The sequence below is a fragment of the Scophthalmus maximus genome, chromosome 5, assembly GCF_022379125.1.
Source record: "Scophthalmus maximus strain ysfricsl-2021 chromosome 5, ASM2237912v1, whole genome shotgun sequence".
In the NCBI taxonomy this organism is placed as follows: Eukaryota; Metazoa; Chordata; class Actinopteri; order Pleuronectiformes; family Scophthalmidae; genus Scophthalmus; species Scophthalmus maximus.
In genome coordinates this window covers 8,267,560-8,294,759 of record NC_061519.1, presented here as the reverse complement: position 1 = coordinate 8,294,759, position 27,200 = coordinate 8,267,560, and the positions used below count along the sequence as shown (strand labels likewise).

The 27,200-nt window shown below is 41.1% G+C and overlaps 1 protein-coding gene across 6 annotated transcripts in view; it reads left to right on the top strand.

Moving 5' to 3' along the window:
* Window positions 1–27,200, top strand: part of map4l (microtubule associated protein 4 like) — an 83,743-nt gene extending 56,543 nt beyond the window's left edge. For 2 of the 6 annotated variants that reach the window (XM_035635021.2, XM_035635022.2), the window contains 11 exons: window positions 2,400–2,761; window positions 4,177–4,365; window positions 6,662–6,776; window positions 8,260–8,319; window positions 8,758–9,014; window positions 13,868–13,927; window positions 16,545–16,637; window positions 17,853–17,934; window positions 18,035–18,144; window positions 18,360–18,552; window positions 19,487–27,200. In XM_035635021.2, coding sequence (XP_035490914.1) covers window positions 2,400–2,761; window positions 4,177–4,365; window positions 6,662–6,776; window positions 8,260–8,319; window positions 8,758–9,014; window positions 13,868–13,927; window positions 16,545–16,637; window positions 17,853–17,934; window positions 18,035–18,144; window positions 18,360–18,552; window positions 19,487–19,491 — 1,526 coding nt within the window. In that variant the 3' untranslated portion in view covers window positions 19,492–27,200. The remainder of the gene's footprint in view (window positions 1–2,399; window positions 2,762–4,176; window positions 4,366–6,661; window positions 6,777–8,259; window positions 8,320–8,757; window positions 9,015–13,867; window positions 13,928–16,544; window positions 16,638–17,852; window positions 17,935–18,034; window positions 18,145–18,359; window positions 18,553–19,486) is intronic. The other 4 variants (XM_035635023.2, XM_035635026.2, XM_035635024.2 and 1 more) reach the window with 4 other exon arrangements.

Below are 27,200 nucleotides of genomic sequence, written 5' to 3'. Positions count from 1 at the left end.
CTCAGCCAGCACTTTTAGTTGGATGAGTCATGGCGGTGTTCTGGCAGGGTGGAGTGAAACAATGATGCAAACTAGCATGTAAAAATATACCCATTGAATATAGGGTTATAATGACACAGTTGTCGAGGTCCAGTCTGTTTTGTGATTACAGCATCTATCAAATAAATCTGATGGAATAAGTTCTGAAGCTTACAGGAAAATAAGACTAAACAGCCTTGTGAAAATAAGTGCAGTCTATGTGTTACTTTCAGCTCAATCCATTTCGGCTGAAACATGCTCCCTTCACATTATCCAGAGCACAGGGTTTGGGGTTTGTATTAAAATTCTATGAATCTGATTACAACCATAAAAGAGGAGCTTCACCATTTTGACACGTGGTAGTCCGTTTAGATGTCTTGGGGAATACTACTGCATAAAAAAGGCTGTATAAAGCCTTTTGTGCTCCCACCAAACCATCGACCGTCCAGTTGCATTGCGTTTTGACAGGGAAGAATTGATTATTTTGCTTCAATCTTTATCCATTTTCCTTAAGTTTCCTCAAATGTATGTCACAGTGGCAACTTGTGTACAACTTGCATGTAGGTTGACTGATGTGCTTTAGTGTGGTTTCCAGTGAAAGGGCAGGCAGGCATGCAGTTACAGGTTACCAGTTCCAGAGCAGGTTGTTGTTGTTAACTGATCCAGATCCAGGGTACTGAGAGGAGAGCTGGATGTGGTAAAGCAGGCAGGCAGGAGGTGGTGGACTTGAGGGACTGCAGACAGGTATTATTAAAGGTGTATCATCCACTGCAGGTGACTGTGAATGATGAAGATGAATGATCTGGTAAAAACATGGTTGAATAATTTGGGTATAAGTAGAGCAGGAGTGTGGTGGAGGTGGATGATTGGATGATTCTCAGGTATGTAGGTGAGCTAACAGGAAGTCGGTTGATTGATTGACATGCCCAGTTATACACAATTCACGTCCAAACAAGTCCAGGAACAAAGCGGGAAAACAAGGAAATGAAAACAGGGACTGAGGATAGACATCCTATAATAGAAGTCCAATCCAGAATTAGTGGAGTATCTTTTTAATACCTGGGTTTTCTTTGTCTCTGGTGGTAAGAACCACAACTCCCAGGGTGGATTTCAGTTTTTACATGCTTTTATCTGAATGAACATGATGTGTTCTTGCTTTGTACTGAAAGGGTATTGGATTATTTGGCTAGATCATTGATTTTTTTCTATCTAGAGGACGGAATTACTCTAGTTTCTTAACTAATAACTTATTTGCAGTTCCTTCCCTGCTGTGAGGATTAAATAGATGATACTGATGCAAATTTAATCTGTCAGACATCAAAATAAGACAGGACCAAAACACTGCAAGGAATCTCGGAATCATGGACATTAACATTCATCAAACAAGTCGGTGCCACTGTGAAGCTTTGTGAAGGAAAAACAGCAAATAATAAGTCTGTATTAGCATCAGCTTGATCAGATGTTTTGTATATATATATATATATATATGTGTGCCTTTACAATCTAAAACTCCCTCTGACCTTAGACCCCTTGGATCCGGTAAGGAGGGACTCCCAAAACAACCCTTCAAAAGTAACGAAAATAAAGAGCAACACAGAATGGATCCCTCCTCAAAACTATTGTAACTTATTAAACAAGAGATATAGGACCTTTCAGCAGTGGAACAGAGTATCTATACGTCCAGTTGTGAAGATTCAATTTGGGTTCCACTCTCCAGCAGGTGTGCTTAAGAGAACGTTTTTTTCTGTAAACCAAGGTGTCAACCTGTTTGACCATCTAGTTTTTGATGTATTAGATGCAACTGAATCCAGGTGACTAGACAGAGCTGTTATATACGACTAGTACGATTATCAGCTGCGCCTGTTGCTGCAGTTAAAGGACTTTCACCAAGAGTCTATAAAGTTGATGGACAAATGTCTCAAGTGGCGAATACATCAGCAGCATTTTTACGAGGACATGCGACTGCAGAATAATTTTAAATTTGATAAGGTACTGAGTTGACAGTACCTTATCATCATTTTAAGACGTTTCACGTAAACTAATCACATCCATATTACACTGAAGAATCTAATGATTTAACACTAAGACTGCAGTAGATACTGATCTGATTATTAAAAAAACAAATTTAAAGTACAGAATGTAATTTTCCTATCATCTCTCAGTGTGAGAGATGACGTGTGTAAATGCGCATTGCAACTATCTCACTTTGGAGACAATTAAATCGACCCAGCTGGTTTGTTATAGTTATTAAAGTCACTTTACAAAGTCAGTTATTAGAATCAAGTCACATTTTTTTCTTCCACTATTTTGTCTGAATTCACATTTACTTATCATGGTTTTGATCAAATATGCTAACATTGACAATGTCTTTTCTCTCACAGTGAAATCTGACAACAAGGACAAGCAGGAGAAGATGGACATCATGTCCGGTAAGCCAGAGAAGATTGACGCTTTTGACAAGAAAGAGGAGCAGCAGAAGAAAGACAATGGAACAGACAAGAACCAGAAGTCTGAGAAGATTCTCAAAGACGAGGAAAAGATGGAGAAGTTAAATGCGGAGAAGAACAAAGCCAACGAAAAGGCCGAAAAGGTGGACAAGCCGGAGAAGACCAACAAAGACGAGAGGAAGGAGGAGGAGAAGAAGCTGGCTGAGAAGAAGGACGAGAAGGGAGGGAAAGGCACAGCCAAGTCCTCAACAGGCATTGGCAGCAAGACCTTGCCAAGCCCTGATAGCAAGAGCAAGGTGGGTCACACACACACACCCTCACAGAATACTCAAACACACTGCTGCCATTGATATTTGCTGCATACAGATCAACAAACTGTGGTGGTGGCGGGGCGTCTGGTGGTTACAGAAACAGTCCCGTCCACCAACGGTTGAAGTGGCGAACTCTGGCACATCCGGGGTGTAATGCATAAACTGCTGCACCATCCAATGTATTCCTCCTTGTGAAACGTTAATACTGCTCTGTCGGAGTATCAGTGTTTCACAAGAGAGGCATGACATTCAGAGATCATGCGGCAGAGGTCAATGGTGTATCGCTCCATTTAATTCTCAAGCTAACCAGCTTAGAGAGCTTCTTCCCCCTTCTCTGCTCTAACCCTTAACGTTAGGGCTGGGCAAAGTCAGGCTTTTACTACACATGCACTTACACATGTATTTTCAGTCTAAAAGTAATGTAGAAGGATTGTAAGTTAGTTGCAGTGCAGTAAGTTACAGTAGTAAAGTAAACCCTGGCATGACAATTTACACTATGAGGACACCTTGTGACTGCAGAGGACTCTGCTCGACTCCAGCTGGCTCTGGTTTGTGTCAGAGTGAATTGAATCACCTACAAGATTTACAGTCTGAAGAAAGACTCTGGTTAAAGGTGGTGAAGCCGTGATAGTTCACTCAGTGTACAGATTCTTCTTTCTTCAGTTCTTCATGCTGAAACCAAATATCAAAGTAGATTTCTGCTCTCTATTTAGCTGAAGCATCTGGTGCTGACAGTCCATTGCTGTGTAAGAGAAAACCTGTATTTTTAAAATGCACGCAAAAATGACAGGCTCGCTACAAAGCAAAATCCTTTGAAATTGTTCCATAATTTATAGTATTGTTGGATTTTGAATAAACGGGGCCATATTGCCCTGCTTTAGTGAAACGATGACATGAGGAGTAAACGCTGCAGTACAATTCAGTAAAGTCCAGTTCAGTATTAATTATGTCACCAAACTTTTAGCATCTCCGGTCATTCAAGTTCACAAATTAATCTCTTTTCATTTTTGTTTTGTGTTTGTGCTGATTTGCAGTTTTTGTGTAAAAATGTGTCCAATATCTGAGACCAGATTTCCATATCACATTTTATCATATTTGAGGCCTGCTATGCTGTAATGTACTGCTTATTAGCTTTTTAAATTCTTTATAAATTGCTGATCCAATATTAAATATACATCTATATTATATTATAATTTATGGCCTGTTGTGTGTTGCCTGTTATGGTTGCTTTTCGAGCTGCCATGTCATGCTGTCATTGCAATCAATTATTTTACCTCTGCTTATTCTGTCTGTACCTGTATCTCTCCTCTATCTTTCCAACATTTTCTTTCATACCATCCCTCCTCTCTCTTTTTAAAAAAAATATTATTGTGGCTTCCTTTTATATCCATAATCACCAGCCTGACATGGGTGCAACCAAACCAAACTCCACCAAACCCCGTCCATCCACCCTCTCTACCAATGGTGAGGCCACCTCGACCAAACACTCCTCCCCCACCCCAGCCTCAGCTAATAAAAAAAGTCCTGTTACCAAGGCGACCACACCCAATGCTGCCAAACGCCTGCCAATGGCAACTGCTTCCGCCAAGGTGAGTTTGCTCCACATAGTATAATGTACCGATTGTATTTTTTTTTAAATCACTGCACTCCTCTGGACAGAGTCATCAGGTGGTACACTTGGAATCTGCTGGAGCCCATCTCCCTGTTGGCGGCTAAGAGACCCCAATGCTTCTACAACCACTGGGATCATGTTGGGCGTCCACATCTTTTTTAATTGTTCTTCCAGCCCTTCTTCTCTTGCTCTTTCTTTCTGACATTGCTGTCAGCTGGGATTGCAACTTCTATCACTACTGCCTGGTTCGGCTCCTTATCAACTACCATTATGACTGGCCGGTTAGCAGGCAGCTGTTTTTTAGTTTGGAAATTGAAGTCGATCAGTATCTTAGCCCTGTTTTTCTAAACCACTTCAATTTGTGTGTCCCGTTGGGACTTTGGGAAGTTAAACTTGGCAAAGATGTTCTTTACTCTATCCCAGTCAAAGAGTTATCTCCCTCAATGTACTCTGTCCCAGCTTGCATCCTACACCCTGTCACTGTGTCCTGGATTGTCTCAGGGGCATCTTTGAATACCCTGCACCTTGGGTCCTGTCTGCTGTGCTAGACCACTGCCTCCATGGATCTTCTGCTTCGAGCCTTTTCTTTCTTAATGTCAGCCACTCTATCTGCAAATGATACATCCCTTGGAGTGACTTCGTTTTCCCGGATATTTTCTTCTCCTCCTTAACACTGTCTGTGCTCTTAGCAGTTCATCCCGGGGGGGGGGCATCTTCCTGATGTATTCATGGATGCTGCTTGTTTTATCCTGAATCTGACACTCACTAATCCTCTCTCAGGGTCTCAGCGTGTTGGACTTGGGTGAAACCAACCATCCATGCATTATGAGGAGTTTTTTCTTGTGCTTACTGTTCCAGCTGGGTACTCGTAGAGTGTAGCGTGGATTAGGGCTGAACGATTAATCATTTTCAATCCCGCGATTCCAAGAGTCATACACAAAAGGCTGCAATTTAGAATACGTTATAATGCAGTGCATCTGACCCAGGGTCATGACCATCAATCAGAAATGCCGTGCTGCGCATGTACTAGTCATTCTCACCAATCAGAAGTTGCCCAGGGCGACTGCGTATATGCCCACCAACAACACAAGGGTGAAACCAAAGCATAACATTGCAATAGCGAAGCGGCCTCCGCGGAGCCCGAAGAAAACGTTTGACAATTTAGTCCCGAAGAAAAGCCGCAATTCGATGATACAGGAGTATTTCGGGTTTGAGCCGGGAGATGTGCAACAAAAGAAGGTATTGTGCAAAGCTTTCAGTCGCTTCATCCCGAGGCAACACCACCAACCCTATATCCTCATTATAGAGACAGACTGCTAACAGAAGGAGAGCTTAGGTCTCTACTCCGTCACCGTGTGTTCATTCACTGCTCTCTCCCCTTCTGCGTGCGCACATCGTTCAGCCCTAGAGTTGATCTTCTTCCTATCATTTATCTGGCTTCTCAGCACCTGTTTTATCCACTTGAGGTATTTGGATGTGACTGACCTCCTTGCATCTGCATCATGGGTCCCATTGGCCTTTGGGATACACTAGGTACCTAAAGCTATCCTTAATATCTGCCATCCTGCCTTCTGGTAGCTCCACACCTTCAGTGCTGACCATCTTCCCTATACCACGTGGCCTTTCTTATCCAGTCCAAATGACAAATGAAACCTAACTGGTATCTGTTGACCACATCTCGCAATCATCATCGTTTACAGATTCTTATTGTTAGAAGACCATTGAGTTTAGATTATTTCAATAATGTTGAAAGGTTACCCACCAGAAATTAGCTTCATTAGGGATGTCAGTGAAAATTATGTGGTGATAATTGCAAATTGATCATATTGTAAACCCCCATTGAACTCAACAATTTTAAACTCCCAAGGATGTGAGTTGGAACCTGGTGTATTTTGTATAGAAGAAGGCCTTTTGTTACTACTGATTTAGATGTTTGATTCATTAGATGAACATGTTTTCACATTAAATCTCTATACTATTTGCTTTTCTTCTACCTAGAGTCCAATATTGTTATCAATCTGACATTGCTTTAGTCATTCCTTCCTCCCCTCCTGTTTTTTCATACCTCTGTCTTCACCATCTTGCCTCCCTTTGTTTTTCATTTTTTTCATGTCATGGTTACACGATTGACTTTTTATATTATAGTCTTGATACAGCAGTAACAGTGCACACAAGCCTGCTGTACAAACAGACTTAAACATAAAAAGCCATGCCCATAGACTGTCAAAAATGCATACCAACAGCTTATCTGCTATCTCTTTTCTTATTCACAGACTCCAGAAAATAGTTTGTCTGAGAAACGCCCACCTGCTCCAAGGGCCACACCCACACCACGTGCAGCTGCCAATAAGAACGGGTCCTCCCCGACCGCTGCAAGCAAAGCTACTGGTATGTGCTCACTCACACACACTGACACAGCTTGTCACATCTCATCTATTGCATCAGTGTCTGCCCAGCCTCTTCACCTGACTGTATTGACAGGAACACTGTTGTCACAGACAGTATCTCCACTCTGCTTTGGCTGGATGATTGCAATGTGACCTCTCTAGTGTAGCTGGAGAAATGACCCACATTGTAGAGTGCTACCACTCAAGGCAACAAACTAACTGAATTGCTACCATATGTTGCTGTTCATCAGATTCAAGAGCTGGCTTTTAAAGTCACCAGACTGATATTTTTATCACATCACAAACAGTATCTCACCTCTATAATGTGAGGGAGCTCAATCTGAGCTGTTAGTCAAACATGAATTTTACTTTCTGTGCACTTCAGCTCAGCATCCTCGGAGAATATGATTAATTTATCATGGTGCATGTTTCGTACTGCAAGGTGCATATTTCCTTAAAGTTGCATGAGTGAACCCCATTATTTTTGCGACTGTTGCCCCAGCAGCTGTTTGGACATACTGTCACATCTCTATAAACAGTGAAATTTCTCACTGTTGATCTGACAGCAAGTAACACATTCTCGCCGAAGGCCATTTAATCTCCTGAACAGTTGAGCAGTAAAAAACATAGCTACTACAGTATGTGAACCACAGTATTCTTTCAGACAAGAAATCGTGACTATGGCAAGACTTTGGATTGACAGCCACGCAGCCACGTTTTTACAACTTAATTTTTTTTAAATGATATATATAAATTATATTTATAAATAAATATTTAATAAAACATCCATTCATTGTCGAGCCACTGGGGGATCAAGAACTCTTGGAAAGATGCCATAGCAAACAGCCTTCTATCACATGTAACACACACAGATAATATAATAAAAGCATTGTTATAATAGATAATAGCATTCATTTTGAGCTTTCTTTTTCACCAAAAACAGCTGCTGCTGCTTTTGGGACTAGGTTTGATGAAAGCAGTGAGAATGAACAGATTATGTGCTGTTAATCCAGTTAATATAATAATAATATAATAATAATAATAATAAATATTGATCAGTGAAACTTTTGTCTAACTTTAATTAAATGATTTAAATAATATAGTTTGCTACATCATACATACTGTGTATATCTGCTCTGTACATTATTTTCCTGTTTTATCATCCAAAACTAAAAGGGAGGTATTCGTCCCCTAGATTTGCTTTTACTCCCAAAAATGCACAGTACAGTCAAGTGGCAGACCACCGTGATGTCACACATTGGTCTGTGTACATGTGGCAGCAAGGTGGACTGGCACTGTACCTCAGTCTACAAAACAAACTTCACTTCAGTGCAACCCTGGTGCTTGTTCTCACAGCAGCAAAATCGCTTTGTTAAAACTACCTGCATCCTCATAGTTAAACAGGGGCAATGTGCCAGCAGTGATGAAGCATTTGGTAAAGGCTACCAGTGTTGTTTAGTTTCTGTGTTGTCTTTCCTACACAGTTAACAAGAATGACAAGACTGAGAACAAGACGGGGGAGGCCAAGAAACCCAAGACCACAGGTAACAAACAAAGAGAACAGACACAGATGCCTAAGGGAAAATAAAGTTCTATCACAGTACTATCATTGTTTGAGGATTGTCACTAAAATTAAATAAAAGTTTTGGACATAATCTATTCATGAATATTAAAGGTGTTTAAGTGAACAATGAATATAATGTTATTTCCACTTCCCCATAACAAAGTATAGATGAGTAACTAAGGCCACCATTTCCCCTTCCTTCCTCTTTACCAACCATAGTTTACTTGAACTGTATATGATACAGTTGCATGGTTACTCTTATAACCCCCTTTGAACTCTACATCTCATTGTTGCTATTACTCACTTTACAAGAGAAAAATACGTTATTGTGACTGACATTTACAGTACAGCTTTGAGAATTTACAAAACAAATGGTCTAAGCCTAATTCAGTTTTTTTTTGTTGTCATTACTCTGTAGCCCGTCCTCGCCCAGCCTCCACCACCACTCCTGCTACTCCGGCTGCCTCCACTAATGGCGACGCCAACGGCGCTCATCGCCGCCGGGTCATCACCAAACCCCCTGTGCCCAAGCAGGTCCCGCTAGAGAAGAAGCCTGCAGTGCCTCGCGCTCATCGAACCCCCCGGCCTATCAACGCCCCAACGCCAGACCTGAAGAACGTCCGCTCCAAGATCGGATCCATTGACAACATCAAGTACCAGCCCGGTGGAGGAAAGGTAGGACAAACCAGACAATTAATTATGATAAATTTATAATTATGAATAATTCAGCATAGTGATGTACCTGACAAGATCCATGAAATGCTGCAGAATGATGTTAAACCTGCAGTTGTATTGTACATGACCATTACATGTTTTACTCTGAACACTTTCTCCACACTGTGTAGAATATCAAAATAAATACTAATCAATTTGTTTGTGAACAAAGAGTTAAGAACTTCCTTAAGGAATACGAGCTTGCTATTTCCCTAAAAACGTCATCTTAATGACAAAAGTAGCTGCCTTGCTATACACTATAATCACATACAGATGGGTCTATTCAGATGCTTCCACAGGAGGTGCACTACATGGTACCATTAAGCAATTAACATCCATTCATGCTCTGTGGTGTGTATGCAATGCTGAGTAGCTCCTGTTGATTCAGATTTTGTATCAAGGCAGTAAGAGGAGAAGAACTAATTGACAATGAAAGAGGGTTACCGTTGGGGCACAGATGGCAGGAGCTTCAGTCACAGACTGCTCATCTGGCTGTTGTTAGGCACTAAAGTGTCATCTGCATTTAGATCTATAAGAAAGACATCAGAAAACAATGTCGGACACTGAGGTCGACAGCTCACATTTGATGACCATGATGAAGGAAAAACTCAAGAGCAACTCTTCCTCCGACTGAGAATATCAATGCCGGACATAATCTGACTTTGTCACCAATATATTATTGTAGGGATGCAGTGCATAAACTCTTCATTACAAAGATAAATACACATTTGAGAGGTCAGTGGTGCAAAATCCACTGGGGCTCTGTTACAGAGTTGTGGAAATGAGTCATCCTTCAATATATTCTATACAAGCGGGCGGGTTCATGTGTGCCGTTGAGAGATTGGGACAGGCCTCAAAGCTTGGCCCCCACAATGAGGGGCTCTGTTATGGGTCACTGCAAATCAATACAGAATTGTTCCAAGTGATCACTGTCGTCCTATTATACTATTATACTAACTTTTTGGTGGTTCAGGGGTATAATCAGGGTGCCTCTTGGGCACCTTCCACTTGACTTTTACAGGCACGTCCAGCTGTCGGGAGACCCCGAGGTAGACACAGAAAATCTCAACAGATGTTATATTTCATCTGGCCTGGGAATGCCTCAGGATCCCTCAGGAGGATCTGAAAAATGTTGCTGCCACCGCTACCCAATCCCAAAAAATCTGCAGATAATGGACGGATAGATGGATGAATGAAGCTATCCTGATGGGAGTGACCATCGGGATAGCTTCATCCATCCATCAATTAGGATAGACAATTATCCAAGTTTTTCTTTCATGCCATAACATTTTCATGTTCAAATCAAATCTCAACTTTGAGAAGAATTGAAAAAGTGTATTGCATTTCAGTGTTTTCCAGCAGAGAGCAGCATAGACCTACCCATACTAAATGCAAAGCACTGTCACCAGTTTACATATAATGGAAAAACTCATTTTTTGTCTTTCAAAATGAAAAACAGCAACTGTCAGAATCATAATGGCAAGATTAAGAATTTCAGAAAATTATTGCAAAATAGAAATTGCAGTTACAATCAATTTTTAGTGGGTAGTTTATTTCAATAGCACATTTAAAGACATTTTAATCTGACCAAAGTGAAAAGAAATCATTACGAGAAACAAAGACTATACTTTAGTGGGCCAAAAAGGCTACCGGATAAAAACATATATCCTATGGCCTAGATTTGAAAACAGAGATAGAGGAGGCACATCTAATTTCTAACGGCAACTGGTTGCACAGTCATGGAGCAGCAGCTGCAACAGCCCTGTCACCTTTGCAATTCCGTCGTGACCATGGGACACACAAGAGATTTGTTGTCAGATCTAAGAGACCTAGGAGCTGAGTGCCAGTGAATAAGGTCTGTGATATAAGATTGGGCCTGACCATTGAGAACCTTGAAAGCAATCAGCAAAGTCTTAAATTGAATTCTGACTCCCTGACGGAGCCAATGAAGAGAGGAATGGGCTGGGGTGATGTGGTTGCACATCTTTGCAGCTGCTCTTTGGACCATCTGCAAGCAAGTTAATAGGGAAGGCCTAAATATAGAAGGAACTGTTGCAATTCCTTAATATAAAAGGATTTGCAACAGTACCGCCGTGATGTAATAGAGACTTGAATAGCTTTTTCAGTATCATGGAAAAACAGAATTGGCTTGAGTTAGGAATTGGTTCTTAACTGATAGTGACAGTTTTTTTTGGTTTGTTTTTTTTACAACAGAACTGATCTGTTTGTCAAGACAGAGCTAAGAGAAGATAAGACCCCGTTTTTGCATGTGACTTAGGGGTCAGGTGGCTTATTAGTGAAATAGGTTCGGGCCTTATATCTACAAGATATTTATGTGTCTGGCTGGAGCTGGAAAATAGTGACCCAACTTCAGACAAGTGACAGAAAATGAGATTGGTGCATGTTTCTTGCAAAACATATTCACTTGAGAATGGAGTTGCACATTCATCCCTTTGGGCAATAAAAGTCATGTGGACGTCTATTAGCAACAAATTAGCTCAGTTGTCAATACTTTCAGGAATTCTAGCAGGACATATCTGTGCTGTATACAACACTGAAAGCTACACACAACTTTACCTTGGTGTCTGTGTGGTTGCTTCCAAATTCATGCCACAAATAAAAACTAACTTAGTTATTAAGGGCAGAGAGCTAAAAAGGTGTCATTTAATACAAGTTTTCCACCTGATTTATAGTAAACCTATGTATTTAAAGAAAATATGTGTTGTATTCCACCTAATTTCATTTTTATATTTTTTGTAATTAAGCCTGTTAAAACTAAAATGTTCTTTGTTTCACATTCATCGACTCAGGAGAATATTTGGGTGTGAAAATGCCAGCATAGTGGACATAAAGCCAAAATGGGGAGGAAAAGAAGCATTTTCAAATTTACCCAGCTAATTGTGAATGCAGTCCTTATCTCCCACCAGACAATCGTACTGGGCTCACAAGTTTATTTTCGTATGTGCACAGCTAGAAGGTTCTGGGTTCAAACCTGCTGTTTGCGTGCTCCCCCCTGCCTGTGTGGCTTTCCTCCAGGTATTCTGGTTTTTCTACCACAGTCCAGAGACGCGCAGTTGTGAATGTGTGTCTCTTGCCCAACGGACAGCTGTGATTGCCCCCAGCCTCCCCAGTGACCCTCAAAGGACGAGCGGCGTCGCCAATGGATGCATGATTGGATGTACAACCATTATGTCAGAATCTGCAAGCTGTCTGTGTCCCCTCAGTGTTTGTGACAGCTTCTTGGGGAAGGATTTGTGCTGTCACTTCCCGAACATCACCTGTTCTCCTTGAGACCTGCCATTTGAAATAACATTCCACAGTCCATTTCATCCTGTCTGCCACCCCCTGTGGGTGTTGTGGTGTTGAATATCACATTACTGCAATATTATAACTACTGCATATATACTATTGTGGTCGGTCGAGGTGGTGGTAATTTGAAGAATTAGTTTGATCTCTGGCTTCATATGTAGCATTCCATCATACAAATTGTATGTGTATTGTCCAAAATGTTGAATTATTATTAAATAATTTAATGCAGCTAAGCATTAAATTATTATGGAAAAACATGCTCAACATCTTTCAGCCACTATTTCATCTTTTTTCTCTTGAGTACTTTGTGTTTGCATGTTTTCATGGCTGCCTGTAAAGATATTAATAACTTGTGTTTAGTCGTTACTCCCTGGTCAGTCTGGTACAGTATGGAAGTGCTTTATGTCAGGCTATCATGCCTCTAATATGTTGATTTAAAGGTTAATTACAGGTGCAGATTATTTTGATTTTTTTAATATGATTTTTATCCTTGTGTCCTTTTCTTTAACGTCTTTCTGTTACATCCCTCCATATTCCCTTAACTTTATTCTGCCTGGTCACACTGGTAGAACACGAATGATATACTGTAGCTGTCACTGACTGGATAGGCAGGGTGCACAAATCATTTAAGGTTAAGGTGAAGCACAGACACCTTCTCTGCTCCTGTTTCATATTTACTGTGACTCCTTGCTCATCATTCAGATATGATCACAGGGCCAATTAAAGTTAGATTAGTGTTGAAGAGGGAGCTGCGGCTGTGTCTCCAAGTGGTTCAGTTGAATGGGGAAAATGTTACAGTCTCTCTGGTTGTCAGAATCAAACTGTGATGTTTTGGCACTGTTCAGTCTATCAGGTACATGTGCTATGTTTCACAGTGGCAGGTCTGTTCCTGCTGTGGCATCTCTCGTCCGCTTTCAAAGACATGCTTGTGCTCTCTTTGTCAGTGTGTCATAGTGAAGCCACTTAACACACAGACACATCACCACCCTGCAATAAAATAAGTGGCAATGACTTTTTCAGTCCCCTGTGATACTAATAGGGACTTGTCTATTAACCATTTTCATATTTTACATTTATACAGCAGCTTGTATATTTAACATCTTTTCCATCCTCAGCATTTAGGACTGGTGTTGTTTGTCTGAAAAATAGTGTGACATTTGATCTGTTGTTTCCTGGTTGTGCAACTGTGCTCACTCATTTATCAATCTCATATAGTATATCAGACATGTGTAAATATCTGTTTATCCTCCCATTTGATTGCCCCATAATAAATCTTACATGTAAGACTAATTATGTATTCCATTATTTAAATTATTCACACCCCCACACATTTTGCGAATGGGCTTGATTATAAAGTTTGGTTTGGTTTTCAGATTTTTGATACATGCAGCTATATTCCATGCAGCCATACAGTATTCCTCCCTTTTGATGAGTTGTAATCTGCTGTGTAGTGGAATGTGGTTTTGCTGGAGGTTGTATTGACCAGGTGGCGGTTGTCTCTCCAGGTCTCCTCCACCCCGAACAACAAGACATCAGACCCCTGCACCCCAGCCGCCAAGGCCAGAGTGAGTCCCCACTTACACCCTCACACCTCACGCTTAGCCTCCAACCTACTCTCTGCATTCACCACCTGCACAGCCCATTCTATATCCACACCATGTTGCCTATTAACAATATATTAGAACATATGTGATCGTTTGTACACATTTCAGTTTATATTCTTTAAATTCTTAATATTATTACTGAACAACCATTTTATTGAAAGCATACTGAAATGAACATTTCCACTGTCAAAATGTTCTAGTAAATAATTGAAAATAATGCAAGAAAGGTTTTTCTCTAAACAAGTTGAGAATTGAGCTTTTCAAGAGTAGAAAAGCCATTTGACCAACAGTGGCACAATTACAGTGAAGCTGAATCATGTCCAATATATGTTAATATAATCTGATTCAACCTGTGATTATAATATACTGGCGCTTTAATGAATTATTATAAGGTAACGATGTTTAACAATGTTAAAAACGAGCCAGCAGAAACACTATATAGATACATACAGAAATATTATGAGTTTTAAAACAATCATGTTTTCATATTATCAGTACCATATGTTGTGTAGCAAACAGTGGTCAATCTCATTTCCATAACACCTTCACGTTCACATGCACTGAGCTTCATGCTGTTCGACACATTCAACCGAACTGCATCTTTTTTTCTAATTTCCTCATTATCATCAATTACGCTTCTGTATCCGTCCAACTCTTCAAAGGACGCCCCAGTGGGCTCTGATGAACCATTTCGTTACACATTCCTCCTTTTACAAAATGGAATTGACTCAAGTGGCGGCCATTGACGTCACTGTATAACAGCCCAATTGACCATGCCTGCCTTCTGCACCAGTGCTCTTGCACACACATCACTGACCTAATGACTGCTTCCAAAGTGCACCAATAGCAAAAGAAGCTGCCATCTTTCGAAGACAAGAAGACGTAACAAGCAAGTACAAGAAAGGAAAAATATACACATGTGAATACCCTTGATGAAAGTGTTGCTAAAGACAACCAGAGCTTTTGTTTACTTCCTGTGTGCCAGTTGTAGATTTGTCCACTGCAGCCCAAAACGGCGGCACCGCCACGATGACATTACTGCAGAATGTGCACAGCCACGGTTGTGACCAGTGGGCACACAGCTGCAGAAGGGACGGCGCATGGACAGACACAGGAAGCACCCTGGGAACAAACTAACTAGAGAAACTGTGTCTCTGTCATCTTTGGTCAAAAAACTTTCCGTTTTTTGTGGCACGACATGAAATATAGTCACACGCCCCTGTCCTATAGTTTCACCCAGGCTCCACTTTTCTTGTCGTAATATGGAGAATCCTGTCACTATTACTACTGTTATTATGGGGAAACATTTTCCCGAGCTAGCATTAGAACTACAGTAGTCCTTATGGGAAACACGGTTTATAATGTGGTTGCCATTAGAAAAGGAAAAGGGAGAAAAGGTCCCTATTTACTGGTGTGTGTGTGTGTGTGTGTGTGCCTGTCTTTCTGTGTGTGTGTGTGTGTGTGTGTGTGTGTGTGTGTTTGAGTTTGAGTGTGTGTGTGTGTGTGTGTGTGTGTGTGAGTGTGAGTGTGAGTGTGTGTGTGTGTGTGTGTGTTTGAGTGTGTGTGTGTGTGTGTGTGCGTGTGCGTGCATGCGCGCTCACACATCACACACATTAGTGCTAACTGCTTAGTGAGTCATCCTTTGCTGGTGCTACCTGCGTCAGAGAGGATGGAGGAAGGTGTCTCAGGTCTGCTGCAGGGGTTTTAAGTGAAGGGACTGGGCAGGGGTGGGGAAGGGACATAGATTTGTGGTAGAGTTGTTCCAAATGTTCTGCACATGGCGAAGCTACACTTGTCAAATTTGAATCCAATCTACTTCACTAGCTAAATATAAGATATATCAAACTCAGGGCCGCTTGAAGATCTTGATTTTCCCAGGTCACATTGTTTCCTACCTTAGTTACGCCACTAAATAGATTGCGTACAACAAAAAACAGTTTTAAACTATATCTCTCCAAAACGTAACCAACATACACTCAGATTTTGTGCTTTAGTCATTATTATTTGAGTGGTGGGATAGATGGCAGTGGTCCGCCTGAACTATCTTAAAATAACACCTCTGTTCTATTCTGCTGTATTAGTCACTTGCAGAAGCTTCTTTGCTAACAACTGCATGCACTAATGCAAAATCACTGTCTCACAAGTGTTGAATTCTGTTGCATGTGCTATGTCTTGTCTTTCAGTGTTGTCCAGTGCTTGCCCAGTTTTATTAATCCTGTAAATGGAAGCACTCTGTTGTTATTCAGTCCTCAGTCATTATCGTTCCTCTTTTTGTAAATCAACATTGAGTTGTGTTAAAAATTCACAAACTTTCCTTTATATGATAATGTCCCATCAGTTGTGCATTCGTTTGGAATCATAATTTCCCTTGTATTATTCATGAACTGATATGACATAATACATGTGTAGGGATAATGATTTGATTGAATACAGAATTTCTTCCATACTTACAGTACACGGCTGCTCGGTTTTTCTGTCAACTTTAGCTGCCAGCTGATGCACCTTCCCGCTGCTCACGTCTGTTTTCCTTTCTTTCTTACTTTCTTTCTCGTCTATGTGTCCGCCTGCCTGTCTTTAGGTTCAGATAGTGCACAAAAAGTTGGACTTCAGCCATATCACGTCTCGCTGTGGCTCCAAGGACAATATCAAACATGTCCCTGGAGGTGGCAATGTAAGTACTGCTTGAGCTGGAGACGGACTCTGGTTAGGATTGACCTTTATTATTTTTTTGCAAATTTAACCATCATTTTGTCCATTGCCCAAAATTGGGATCAAATGGGAGTCTCTCTTCTCTTATCCCATTGAGCAGCTACAAAACACCAGACTGGTAACAATAGGTTAAAATAGAAATATAGAAATTTCAATTTGACTTAAAGAGAACTGACCACAAATGCTTCAGCTTGCCCTTCCAGATGTTTTTTTTCTTTGTGATCTAAACACCTGCTGCACTGTCCTGTTCTGTCTCTGGGCTGCTCACAATCACCACTTCGCACTAAAAAGTTTGTTAATCCTCACTCTATAAATGTCCTGTCTACTGTTAATAAATTACTTATTTATGTGCTTAATACTGTATGTAGAGCAACAAATCTTTGTTAGGCAACACAATGCCAAGGTATTAATACTATAGTAGATTAATGGGATACAACATAGATTAAAACATTATTTACTTTCATATTCAAATTGCTGTTCAATAATTTGTGTTTATACTATAAACTCAGGTCTTCAGTGATTTGACCTGTCAATCACTCTCCTAATGTAGCTACTATCAATCAGAATTACTGATGTTTTGTTTGCTAATAAAGGTTTAACAGCTCTGAGCGTCGTGATTGGCTTTAAGTCCTTCTGTGTGTCATCAAATACACTGTAAATCGGACTGACCTCACCACACACTGTCAGGAAGCTCGGGCAGGACGCTTTCTCAAATTCCATTAGTGCCAGCAGCTGTCAGACCACTCGGGAGTTCTCCCTGTGATCCTCGAACAAACACTCATGATGTGACGACGGCCTCACAACTGCCTGCTCCTGTCCTCCAATTATAACCTATCCTGATTTCTCAGCATACATGGTGCATCATTAAACAGCTGAACTAAACAAAGGGGCGCCTTCACTGAGAATAGAACAGCTCAGAGTAGGGCAATCAAGCATGGTAGTTTTGTTTGTTGCCATTCTCCCTCATATTCCAGTGTATTGTACAGAATGCCATCCTCTCTTTAAATGCATCAGTTGCATGATAATGGACGACAGTGATTTTCTAAAGTGGACTGAGTGGACATTAAGGTATATACAGTATATATTGAAATATATACATTTATACATTAGAAGTAGAAGTACTACTATGTTGAATGAGGCGTCTTTATAAAGAGGCTACCTCATTATCTCTCTCCAGGTGCAGATCCTGAGTAAGAAGGTTGATGTGAGCAAGGTGACCTCCAAATGCGGCTCTAAGGACAACATCAAATACAAGCCAGGTTCGACTTGATAATCTCCTCTGTTCGCCACTGCTTTCCTGCCTTCAAACTCTATTCTATTCTATTTTTTTTTTTCATTTTCTTCTTTTTTTTACCCCAGGTGGTGGTGATGTGAAGATTGAGTCCCTTAAGGTAAACAATAAGGCTAGGTCTAAGATTGGATCTATGGACAACGTGGGGCCAGGCAATGCACAGACCAATGGACACAAGGTCAAACTTAAACATAGTCACTAATATTATCAGCTAAAAGTCAGTTCACGCCTATGGTTCTGCAGAATCATTGTGCTTTTACTGAACAACACCACTAGGTGGTGTGCTAGCATGAGAGCAGTATGCTATAAAAAAAAATCATAGTGTTCTTTGTGTGTGTATGAGGCTGTGTTTGTGTGACCCTTTGCGGTTTGTGTGTCTATATTTGGCTACAGGAGGAGAAAGCAGAGGAGAAGACTTCGTCACCCCCAAGTAGTGCTCCAGCAACAGGACCAGTAGGCGTTGCTAAGGCAACAGGACCAGGAGGTGTTGCTAAGGAGAACGGGGCGAAGGAGCCCACACCTACTCCTTTTGGGGGTGACGGACTGAGGGAGCCCCTTAGCATAGACAAGCGCATCACTGAGAAAAGTGGGTGGAAACACATGTGCACACACACACACACACACACACACACACACACATGAAATCAGTCAAGAGAGGAGTTAAAGCCTGACCGATAAAGGTTGCTAAAAACTGATAAAAGTCTCCAAATGTAGTGAGAAAATTGCCAAGTTGGCAACACTGGTGCAGTTACGGTAACTAAGCTGTGACTTGTCCATGGCAGTGCAGGGGCCTGTTGCACCAACTAGTCTTAAGAATTCTCCTGGCGATGTCATCCAGTCATTTTGGCCAACATTGCCCCGATACCAATATGGAATATCGGATCGGAACATCCCTAGTTAAGACGGGTCATGAGTTTGGTTGTTGCAACCAAGGTTAATTCCATTCTGAAAAATGGTTTTAGCAGTTAAGACCAGTCTTAGTAGAGACCAGTTGGTGCAACCGGCCCCAGGGGTTTAGATTACAGAGAGAGATAACTGACACCAAACAAGTATTAACTGTATTTTTTGTGCATGTATGCATGATTGTGTATGCCTGATATCTGCTACATGTCGGAGGGAGTGAGGTGGTAAAAATAGCAGATGCTTTGCCACTAAATTAAGTTATGAAGAGACCTCCAGTCTTACGATCAGTGGGTCTTATGGGATAATTTATCCCTGGCACTGCAGCTGGCCTCCACACCCTCTGAGTTCAGAGACACCAGACTTCTGCCACCTGATGCTGTTGCCAAACTCAGCCTAATTGATGGATGTGCTGTAGCGCTAATACAATCAATGACAGGAATATTTCATAATTTGGCTCAGTCAATACAAACCTGTCCCAGACAGCAACAGCCTATTAGAGACTATCTGGCTGCTAAGATTTAAAGTCTGGAAATTACCACCTCTCTCTTTATCACTTTCACCTTTTTCCATCTTCTTCTGTCTTCCTTTTTTAAAATCCAGTTTGTTCCCCTCCACAGATTGAATCCCAGTGACCTGTAGATTTTGGTGGGACTCGCATGCAGTCGCCGACCTGCCAATCAACAGACCAACCAACCTACCACAGCGCAGTCACTTAACTCCTGCCCCGCCCTTCATCTCGCCCACCGCAGCACCAAACTGAACGACCGCCTCTTAGTGTTTCTCTGGGGTCTGCTTGCCAGCCTCCCGCTACCAACCCTGTCCTCTGACCTCTCGACATCCTTGGGTTGACCTTTGGCCTTGCCTATAACAGAGAAGAGCACTTGCTGTTTGTCTGTGTTTCTCTGTGTGGGGTTCCACCAGCTTCTAGATTGCTAAAATTCCTTTGTGATCACTGATTTAGAGGACCTCAACTCCAAATCTAACTACCCCAACGCAATAAACCCACTATCATAGTCAACGGTGTATTAACTATATTGAGCATAGCAAGGTTTTTCATAGAATATTTCCATCTAAGAGTCTTACTCTTGTTTAAACACTTGTACTTGTGTTCCACACACCCTTACAAATCCCAGAGGAGTTTTGAGGTTTAACCCTGGTTTTACCCAATTTGAAAACCGCTTTGATCTTTAAACGGTAATGCAAACTTTTGCCCCCCTCCCATCCAAGTCCTTACCCATTTAGCCCTAGACCACAATAACCAGCTGAGGGCTTGCTACCAGCCAGCAGCAGGGCAAAGACTGTCAGGTATGCTTAAAATCAACACATTCCAGCCTCCCAGGCAGCCAGCAATTATCTCCAAATCTACAGTATCTACAGCACCGCACAATATCTGATTATAGATCTTTCAGATTTAATCTCCCATTACTACTCTTGGTGTCATTGCACAGGGTTGTCTCCTCCAGATGTATTACAATAATGCTCATGCAGAGCAGAGTAGATACGGTTGGAGAGATTTCGATATAAAATGATAGTGATGGTGTAAAGAAGCATTAAGTGGCGTTATGCACGAGGAACTTTAAAAGCTACAATAAAGCAGATGAGCTTGTTTTTTTGTGCATGACAGTCATCAAGAAAGGTATGCGTAAAGTAATTGGTGATATCTTCTTTGCTTCTCTGAGTAGCCTTGGTTCAAAAAGGATTTGGCACTGAACGCAGTTATTCGATACTTCAGCCAAATATTTTTCCAAGTTAAGATAACGGTGTTTGACCTTGAAGGAGGGACCAGAGATTCAAGCTGAGGGACTGATTCTGAACAGGTTCTCATAACAGTTAATGATCAGTGTTTAATGTTGGAGTTAAACTGTGAGCAGCTGCACCTTTTAGTCAAGTAATGTGAAAGCAACGATGCACAGTATATTGCATGTAGCACCTTTTTTGTTGCAGACAGTGTGAACTACCATTTCATAAGCTGCTGTGATAAGATCAGGGCACACCACCACTTAAAATGGAGAAATGTTTCGGCAAAATCCCTTAACTTGAATCAGTGGTTTGTCAGTAAAACCATGCCAATGTCTAACATTTAGTTTTACTTGGGTGAACCTGGACCCTTGAATGTGCTCCATTGACTGGCAGCAAGCCTGAAGAGTCCAAAATGATGGAAGCTTTCATTATTTTTTTTTATATTTAAGAAGAGCATTAGCATTTGCATGTTCTCTGCTTGCCACGGTCTAAGTGGCTATTAGCTCGTAGTCCCTTCAGCTCCGAGCCTCTAGAACCAAGTATTTCTGAAGGGACACGCCGATGAGTTTTGCGGTTCCACTCTCTGGTGTGACAGGGCTTTAATTCACAACAATACAACATCTTGAAATTTGTTCATACGTCAGGGTATAACTGGTCACACGGTCTTTGCACACATCCACACACTGTGGATATTTAAGCACTGCAGACGCATTCAGATTGCGTTGATGAAAGTAATAGAAAAAGTCACAAATGAGCACCTTATGTTGAAAAAAACAAACGTATCTTAGTGTAACACTTTCAAACCCCTGACCCCCTTTTTTCTCTGAATAAGCTCATGCCGTAAAGTTTATGGGCATTAAAACTAAAAAGTTGTTTCAGTATATCTATTTCTGCCGCAGCTACAGTGATACCAAACCTTCCATGTATCCTCCAGTCCCACTCATGCCCATGACCTCCCCTGGGAGGGGAGGGACCCCAGCAGTCACCCTGAGCTTTGTCTAGTTTAGTCCGCATGCGGCTATTACAGGCAGACAGACAGACCGCACCGTCCTCCTCTCGCGCACGTGGCACTTCCTGGTCATTCAGGTCATCCAAGTGGGATTGAGTCCTCCCACTAGCCGGTGCGTCTAAGAACCCGCTCTGTGATACCTGCTCCCTTTCTACACACAAACACACATACAAATAAGCACAGATCTATACATGAAAGCACACACATGCTTGTTGGTGTGCATGCACTCTCACACACGCACACACACACACACACACACACACACACAGAAATCAGCACATAAACACAAGTACAGTATGATACACAAACACAAAGCAGCACCCTAAAATAAAAAGGGCATGCTGCGCATACAGGAATCTCTCTGTTGTAGAATGAAACCAACTCTTAATTTTGTTTTGGTGGTCTATGCTGATAATGTTAAAACAATGATGAGCTGTGTCGGTGTCTTGTTTCTGCCGTAGTCATTGTCTGCCATTTGCATCATAGGCTCACCTTGTGCTCTCTTGTCTGTTTCCTCCTCCAGTGTTTCACTCTGACATTGTTGACAGCGGTACAGTGATCTTAGTTGGGCATGCCCCCTGTTGCCCGTGCATCATACACTTGAAGGGACAGACAGACAGAGAAGGACCACAGAGGTTAACAGGTTAGGAGAGCAGCGGGTTCACATGCAGGAAGAGATGTCAATTCAAGGGAATAATATTGTTACATTCATGGCATGTCGGAAGTTGGAAAGTTCTTTGCACCTTTTAATTTATTTACTAATTTATTTATAAGACTAGTAGAACTTGCTTAAAGCCACTACCAAGCCTCTTGAGGTGACTACTGCACAGCAATTTCTGGTTATCTGTTTCTCTGGCATGTATCTTACTTGACTTCTGTAGTGTAAATAGATGGACGCAAATTGCTTTTTTAAATGCTGGTTGTTGTTGTTTTGTTTTTTTTACACATTAGTTTATCATTGTGTTGTATATGATATCACTGGATATACAAAAACATTTTTAGAAGATAAGCTATCTAAAATTCTGAAAGATACAAAAATTTATAAAAAATAAGAATAAGAATCATTCAACTTCAATGCACTGCAGCTCGAAAATGCCATGAATGCAGCAGTATCTCAGCAAGGCAGAACCAAGAAAGGCCTGTAAATACAGTACTGCAGTTGGGGCCATCCAGAGGTTTTTCAAGTTGTCTGTCTTCGGCAAATATACTCATCCTCGTTTAAAGTTATAGGACAAATTAAAATGGTCATAGGTCAAAAAAATAAGGGGTTAATGAGAAATAAGCTTCAAGTTGTAGAGAATCTTATTTGTGCTCAATTTCCACAATTGTTAAATGTCTTAAATGATCTAATGTGGAGAACGATCCACTGTTCTCACTATTTTAAGGAATAAGTTAGTTTTGGCATTTTAGATTATATTAAATCAACACTGTGATGTGATTTTGATTTACAGAATACAAGCGTTGTGATGTGTCACACCGGTAAAATGAGTCTAAGCCGCTGTCTTCACGGAGACGGCACTGTCTTTTCACTGTAATTCTATGCATTATGCACTAAAACTCCGCTGAAACTATGAAGGATTGGTGATATGTTTGCGGTGTGTTGCCAAACCTGTCAGATGTTTGAAGTGTTGCTACTGCATCCATCTTGCAGAAAGTGTTGCTTAGCCTCTGGAACACTGAGTGTCTGGCTCTGAGACCTAACAAAGGCTGGCTGAGAAACTTAACATTACCATTAGAGGAGCTATTGCCGAGTTACATGCTGTTCCCATTCAAACGAGCTTTGATGGCCGCACTGTATTATTGTCTCTGGAACCCTACAGCTGTCAAAACCATATGAAATGTGTAAAGTTTCCCCTCAAAACTCAAAAGTCCTGTGCACTTTGAACACACTCTTGAAACACTGACGTGATATAAACGTTGCTTATATTTCGTGATGTGTTGTTCCTCCAAATCATTTTCATTAGTTGCCTAAAAGACTGTCGCATGATGTGTGGATCATATGTGGATCTGTCATCAGGAAAAGAAGAACAAAGGGATGAACGCTCTTTGATAAGAGATAGGCAGTGGTTTGTGTGTGTAGAAGTAGGAACAAGTTATAGCTTTAGTGTCTGTTGGAAGGGCAGTGAAAAGTATCATATGACGGGATAAAGTTGAAGTTGTATATTCTGGGTGACACTCTGGTAAACCTTCACTGTATCTTGGTCAGGTTCCTGGGTTTTAGTGGCACTTTGGTTATCTGTGTTGTGCTGTTGGTATTGATGGGTCAACACTGAAATCTGTCATCTGCCCTCATGTTGTTTCTGTTAACTCTGACTAGTTCTTACTTTCTGACCAAGCTTCAAAGTCGCATTTCCCATATGAGCCCGTCTCCATGAAGTTTGCAGAGCTTGGCATGAGAGGACTGGCATCAAGGCTGCCTCCAGAACAATGTCATAAACATTGTAAACTGATTTCAGTCCTCTGGCATATGGTATGTTAAGTAATACTAATGAGGTGAAAATAATAACTGGGTGTAGCTGATGATAAAGATTGTGAATCTGTTTTACAATTTAGTAATCTACAAATAATCAAATTTAGAAATATATATATTTTGGTAGCAACTCAAAAAAGGGTATATCGGTTGGGCTTTACTTTACATACTGTTTGCTAAAGTAGTAGCATATGGAGCTATCCAATGAAAGTAATAATGGTCCTAATTCTAAAGAAGGGCCACATTATCCCTTAAAGTCAAGGTTAAACATAATCTCAGAGGATAGGACTAGGTTTAAGACTAGATTTATGCTTTTGGCTACAGTAGTAACCGGTATGCACTAATTAGGTGAAGCATATTGTTGCAACTTTGCAACTTGATACAAATTGAAAATAACCAGATTCACTCAGATATCCGTTAACAACTGTTGTCACACTCAAATACCACCTGTCCTCTAGTATGTCACACTGTCCCTTGTGTATACAGTACATTCAGATTCAGACCCCTCACTTTTTTCACATTTTGTTGTTTTGTGTCATTAAGCTAAAATCGCTTTAAATGTATTTTTTCCCTCTTCGGTCTACACTCAATACCCCATAATGACCGAGCAACTACTAGGGGAGATTGAAAATATCACATTGACGTAAGTATTCAGATCCCTTAGTCAGTACTTAGTTGAAGCGCCTTGGCAGTGGTTACAGCCTCAAGTCTTCTTGGGTATGACGTGACAAGCTTTGCACACCTGGACTCCGGGCATTTCTGCCATTCCTCTCTGCAGATTCTCTGAATCTCTTTCAGTTTGGATGGGGACCGTTGGTTAAAATTCCCTCCTTTTCATGTCTCTGGCTTGGCCACTCAATGACATTCCCAGAGGTGACCCTAAGCTTTTCTTGGCTGTGTGCTTAGGGCCATTGTCCCGTTTGAAAGATGAACCTTCAACCCAGTCTGTCACTGCTACTAGAAAAACAACCCCACAGCATGATGCTGGCTCCACCATGCGTCAGTGTTGAGCAGATATTAGGTCGGCGATGAGCAGTGCCTGGTTTCCTCCAGACATGACGGGCAGAATTGAGGCCCAACACTTCAACCTTTGTTTCATCGGACCAGATAATCTAGTTTCCCAGAGTCCTTAAGGTGCTTTCTGCAAGCAGGTTTTCTTGTGTCTTTCTCTGAGGAGAGGCTTCTTGACTGCTGGTGTTGCAGTTTTCTTTCGAGAAGTTAAACCCATCACCACACACGATCTCTGTCCCCCAGCCAGAGTGGGCATCTGGTTCTTGGTCACCTCTCTTACTAAGACCCTTCTCCAACAGTTTGACCATGTGGCAGGCTCTTGGAAGAGTCTTGGTTGTTCTGAGCAATGTCCAAGCTGCTGTGGAGGCCATGGATGGGGTTTTACTGATATGCATTGTGGCACTTTATATAGACACCTAATATTGGGATATGCCATTCCAATCCATTTTCCATAAGTGGCTCTAATCAAGGTATAGAAACATCTCCAAGATGATGAAGAGAATGGGGGGCTTGGCAATTTGCCTGATACCTACTAATATAAGTCATTAGGGGGTATTGAGTGTAGATCGATAAGGGGGAAAAAAAAGTTAAGTAAGTTTAGCGTAATGTGCAAGGCACCCAAGTGTGAAAAAAATGAATTGAATGGGACTGAATACATTCTGAATGCATTGTAGTTACAACCCTGTTTTTGTATTATTCCAGAAGTAATTTAAAATCAAACAAAAAAGGAAAAAGAAACGTATCTCAACAGGGTGGATGTTGACAGATGAGCTTTAATGTTCATAAACCTGTTACAGTTAAGGTTAATAATGGTATTATTATAAGATTGAAAGCATAGTTAAGGAAAAGTGTTCCTTTCCTTTTTCAGTCTGCCTTTTTTCCGCCAAGAAAGGGCTGCTGAAGTTTCAAGAATGTTTTCAAAATGTATTAAAGATGCAAGATATTTGAATTCATGTATGAAGTTTGTCTCTGTTCTGTTTTAGAAGATACTGTAGATCACAAATGGATACACTATTTACCAGATTCAAATTCATGGGTAGGAAGGGAGCCAACGTGTGTCATGTTTGGTATGGTCACATACACTGCACAAGACAGAGGCATCACAGAAAGAAAACCTGGAATCACAGCTTTTTCAGAATTGGTCGGTGAACTTCACCAAAACAGAAATAAACAATGAAGTTGGTTTCCACTTTAGTTTGCAATGTACTGCATATGACACCTGACACACACTGGTCAGCCCTTTCTTCTGCCCACCACCACCCCCAGTTAGACAAAGGGTAACAAGACTTAGTCCTTTTGGCATGTGGTAGAAAGTAATGTTCTGTATTAGTCAGCTCCTATATAGACGCCTTGACATACCTACCAACACAGGACTGAATGAAGGGAAGTTTAACCTAACCCTAACCCATCTTCTCAGTGTCAGTAAAATCAATTGAGAATTTAGGACGTATCTCTCTAAAAAGCTTATCAATTGATGCTGAGCGAACATACGTTTAACTTGACCAGTCTTTTTAAAAGATACAGCTATATGCCCGAAGTGTAACTGGGAACGGGTTATTTAAAGGCGGTGTTGGTAGATATGGACCTGGAGCCCATAACTGTGTCTCCCACCTACAGAGGCTTGTCAGCATCACAGCACTGAAAAGTAGTTTTCTCTTTTTACAACTTCTAAAATAGACCAGTAAAACCAACATTCCAAGTGAAGCGCAGAAAAAAAAAGACTTCTGTGTTGAAGTGTATTGTATTGTCTAAGTATTGTTTTTGGTTATTTTTCTTTTTCTGTACTTATTTCAGCGACATGTGCAAATCTGTCATAACGACCTGAGAGAAAACTTTTTTTTGTTGAAAAATCTACTTTTCAGTCCTGTGGAGAGGATCTGCTGTAGTGTGCTGTATTATACTGTAGGGCACAACACCATAGCCAGAGCATGCAGACAACAACAAACAAACTGCTGGTTGTTAGAGGCATTTGTCTTATTAGATAGAGCTCATCTCCCCCTGCAATTCTCAATATTTGGTATGAAAGATATGTTCCTTGTGATGAATTGTTAACCCGTGATGTGTATATTAATCATGAAATAAAAAGATGAGCAAAAGATCA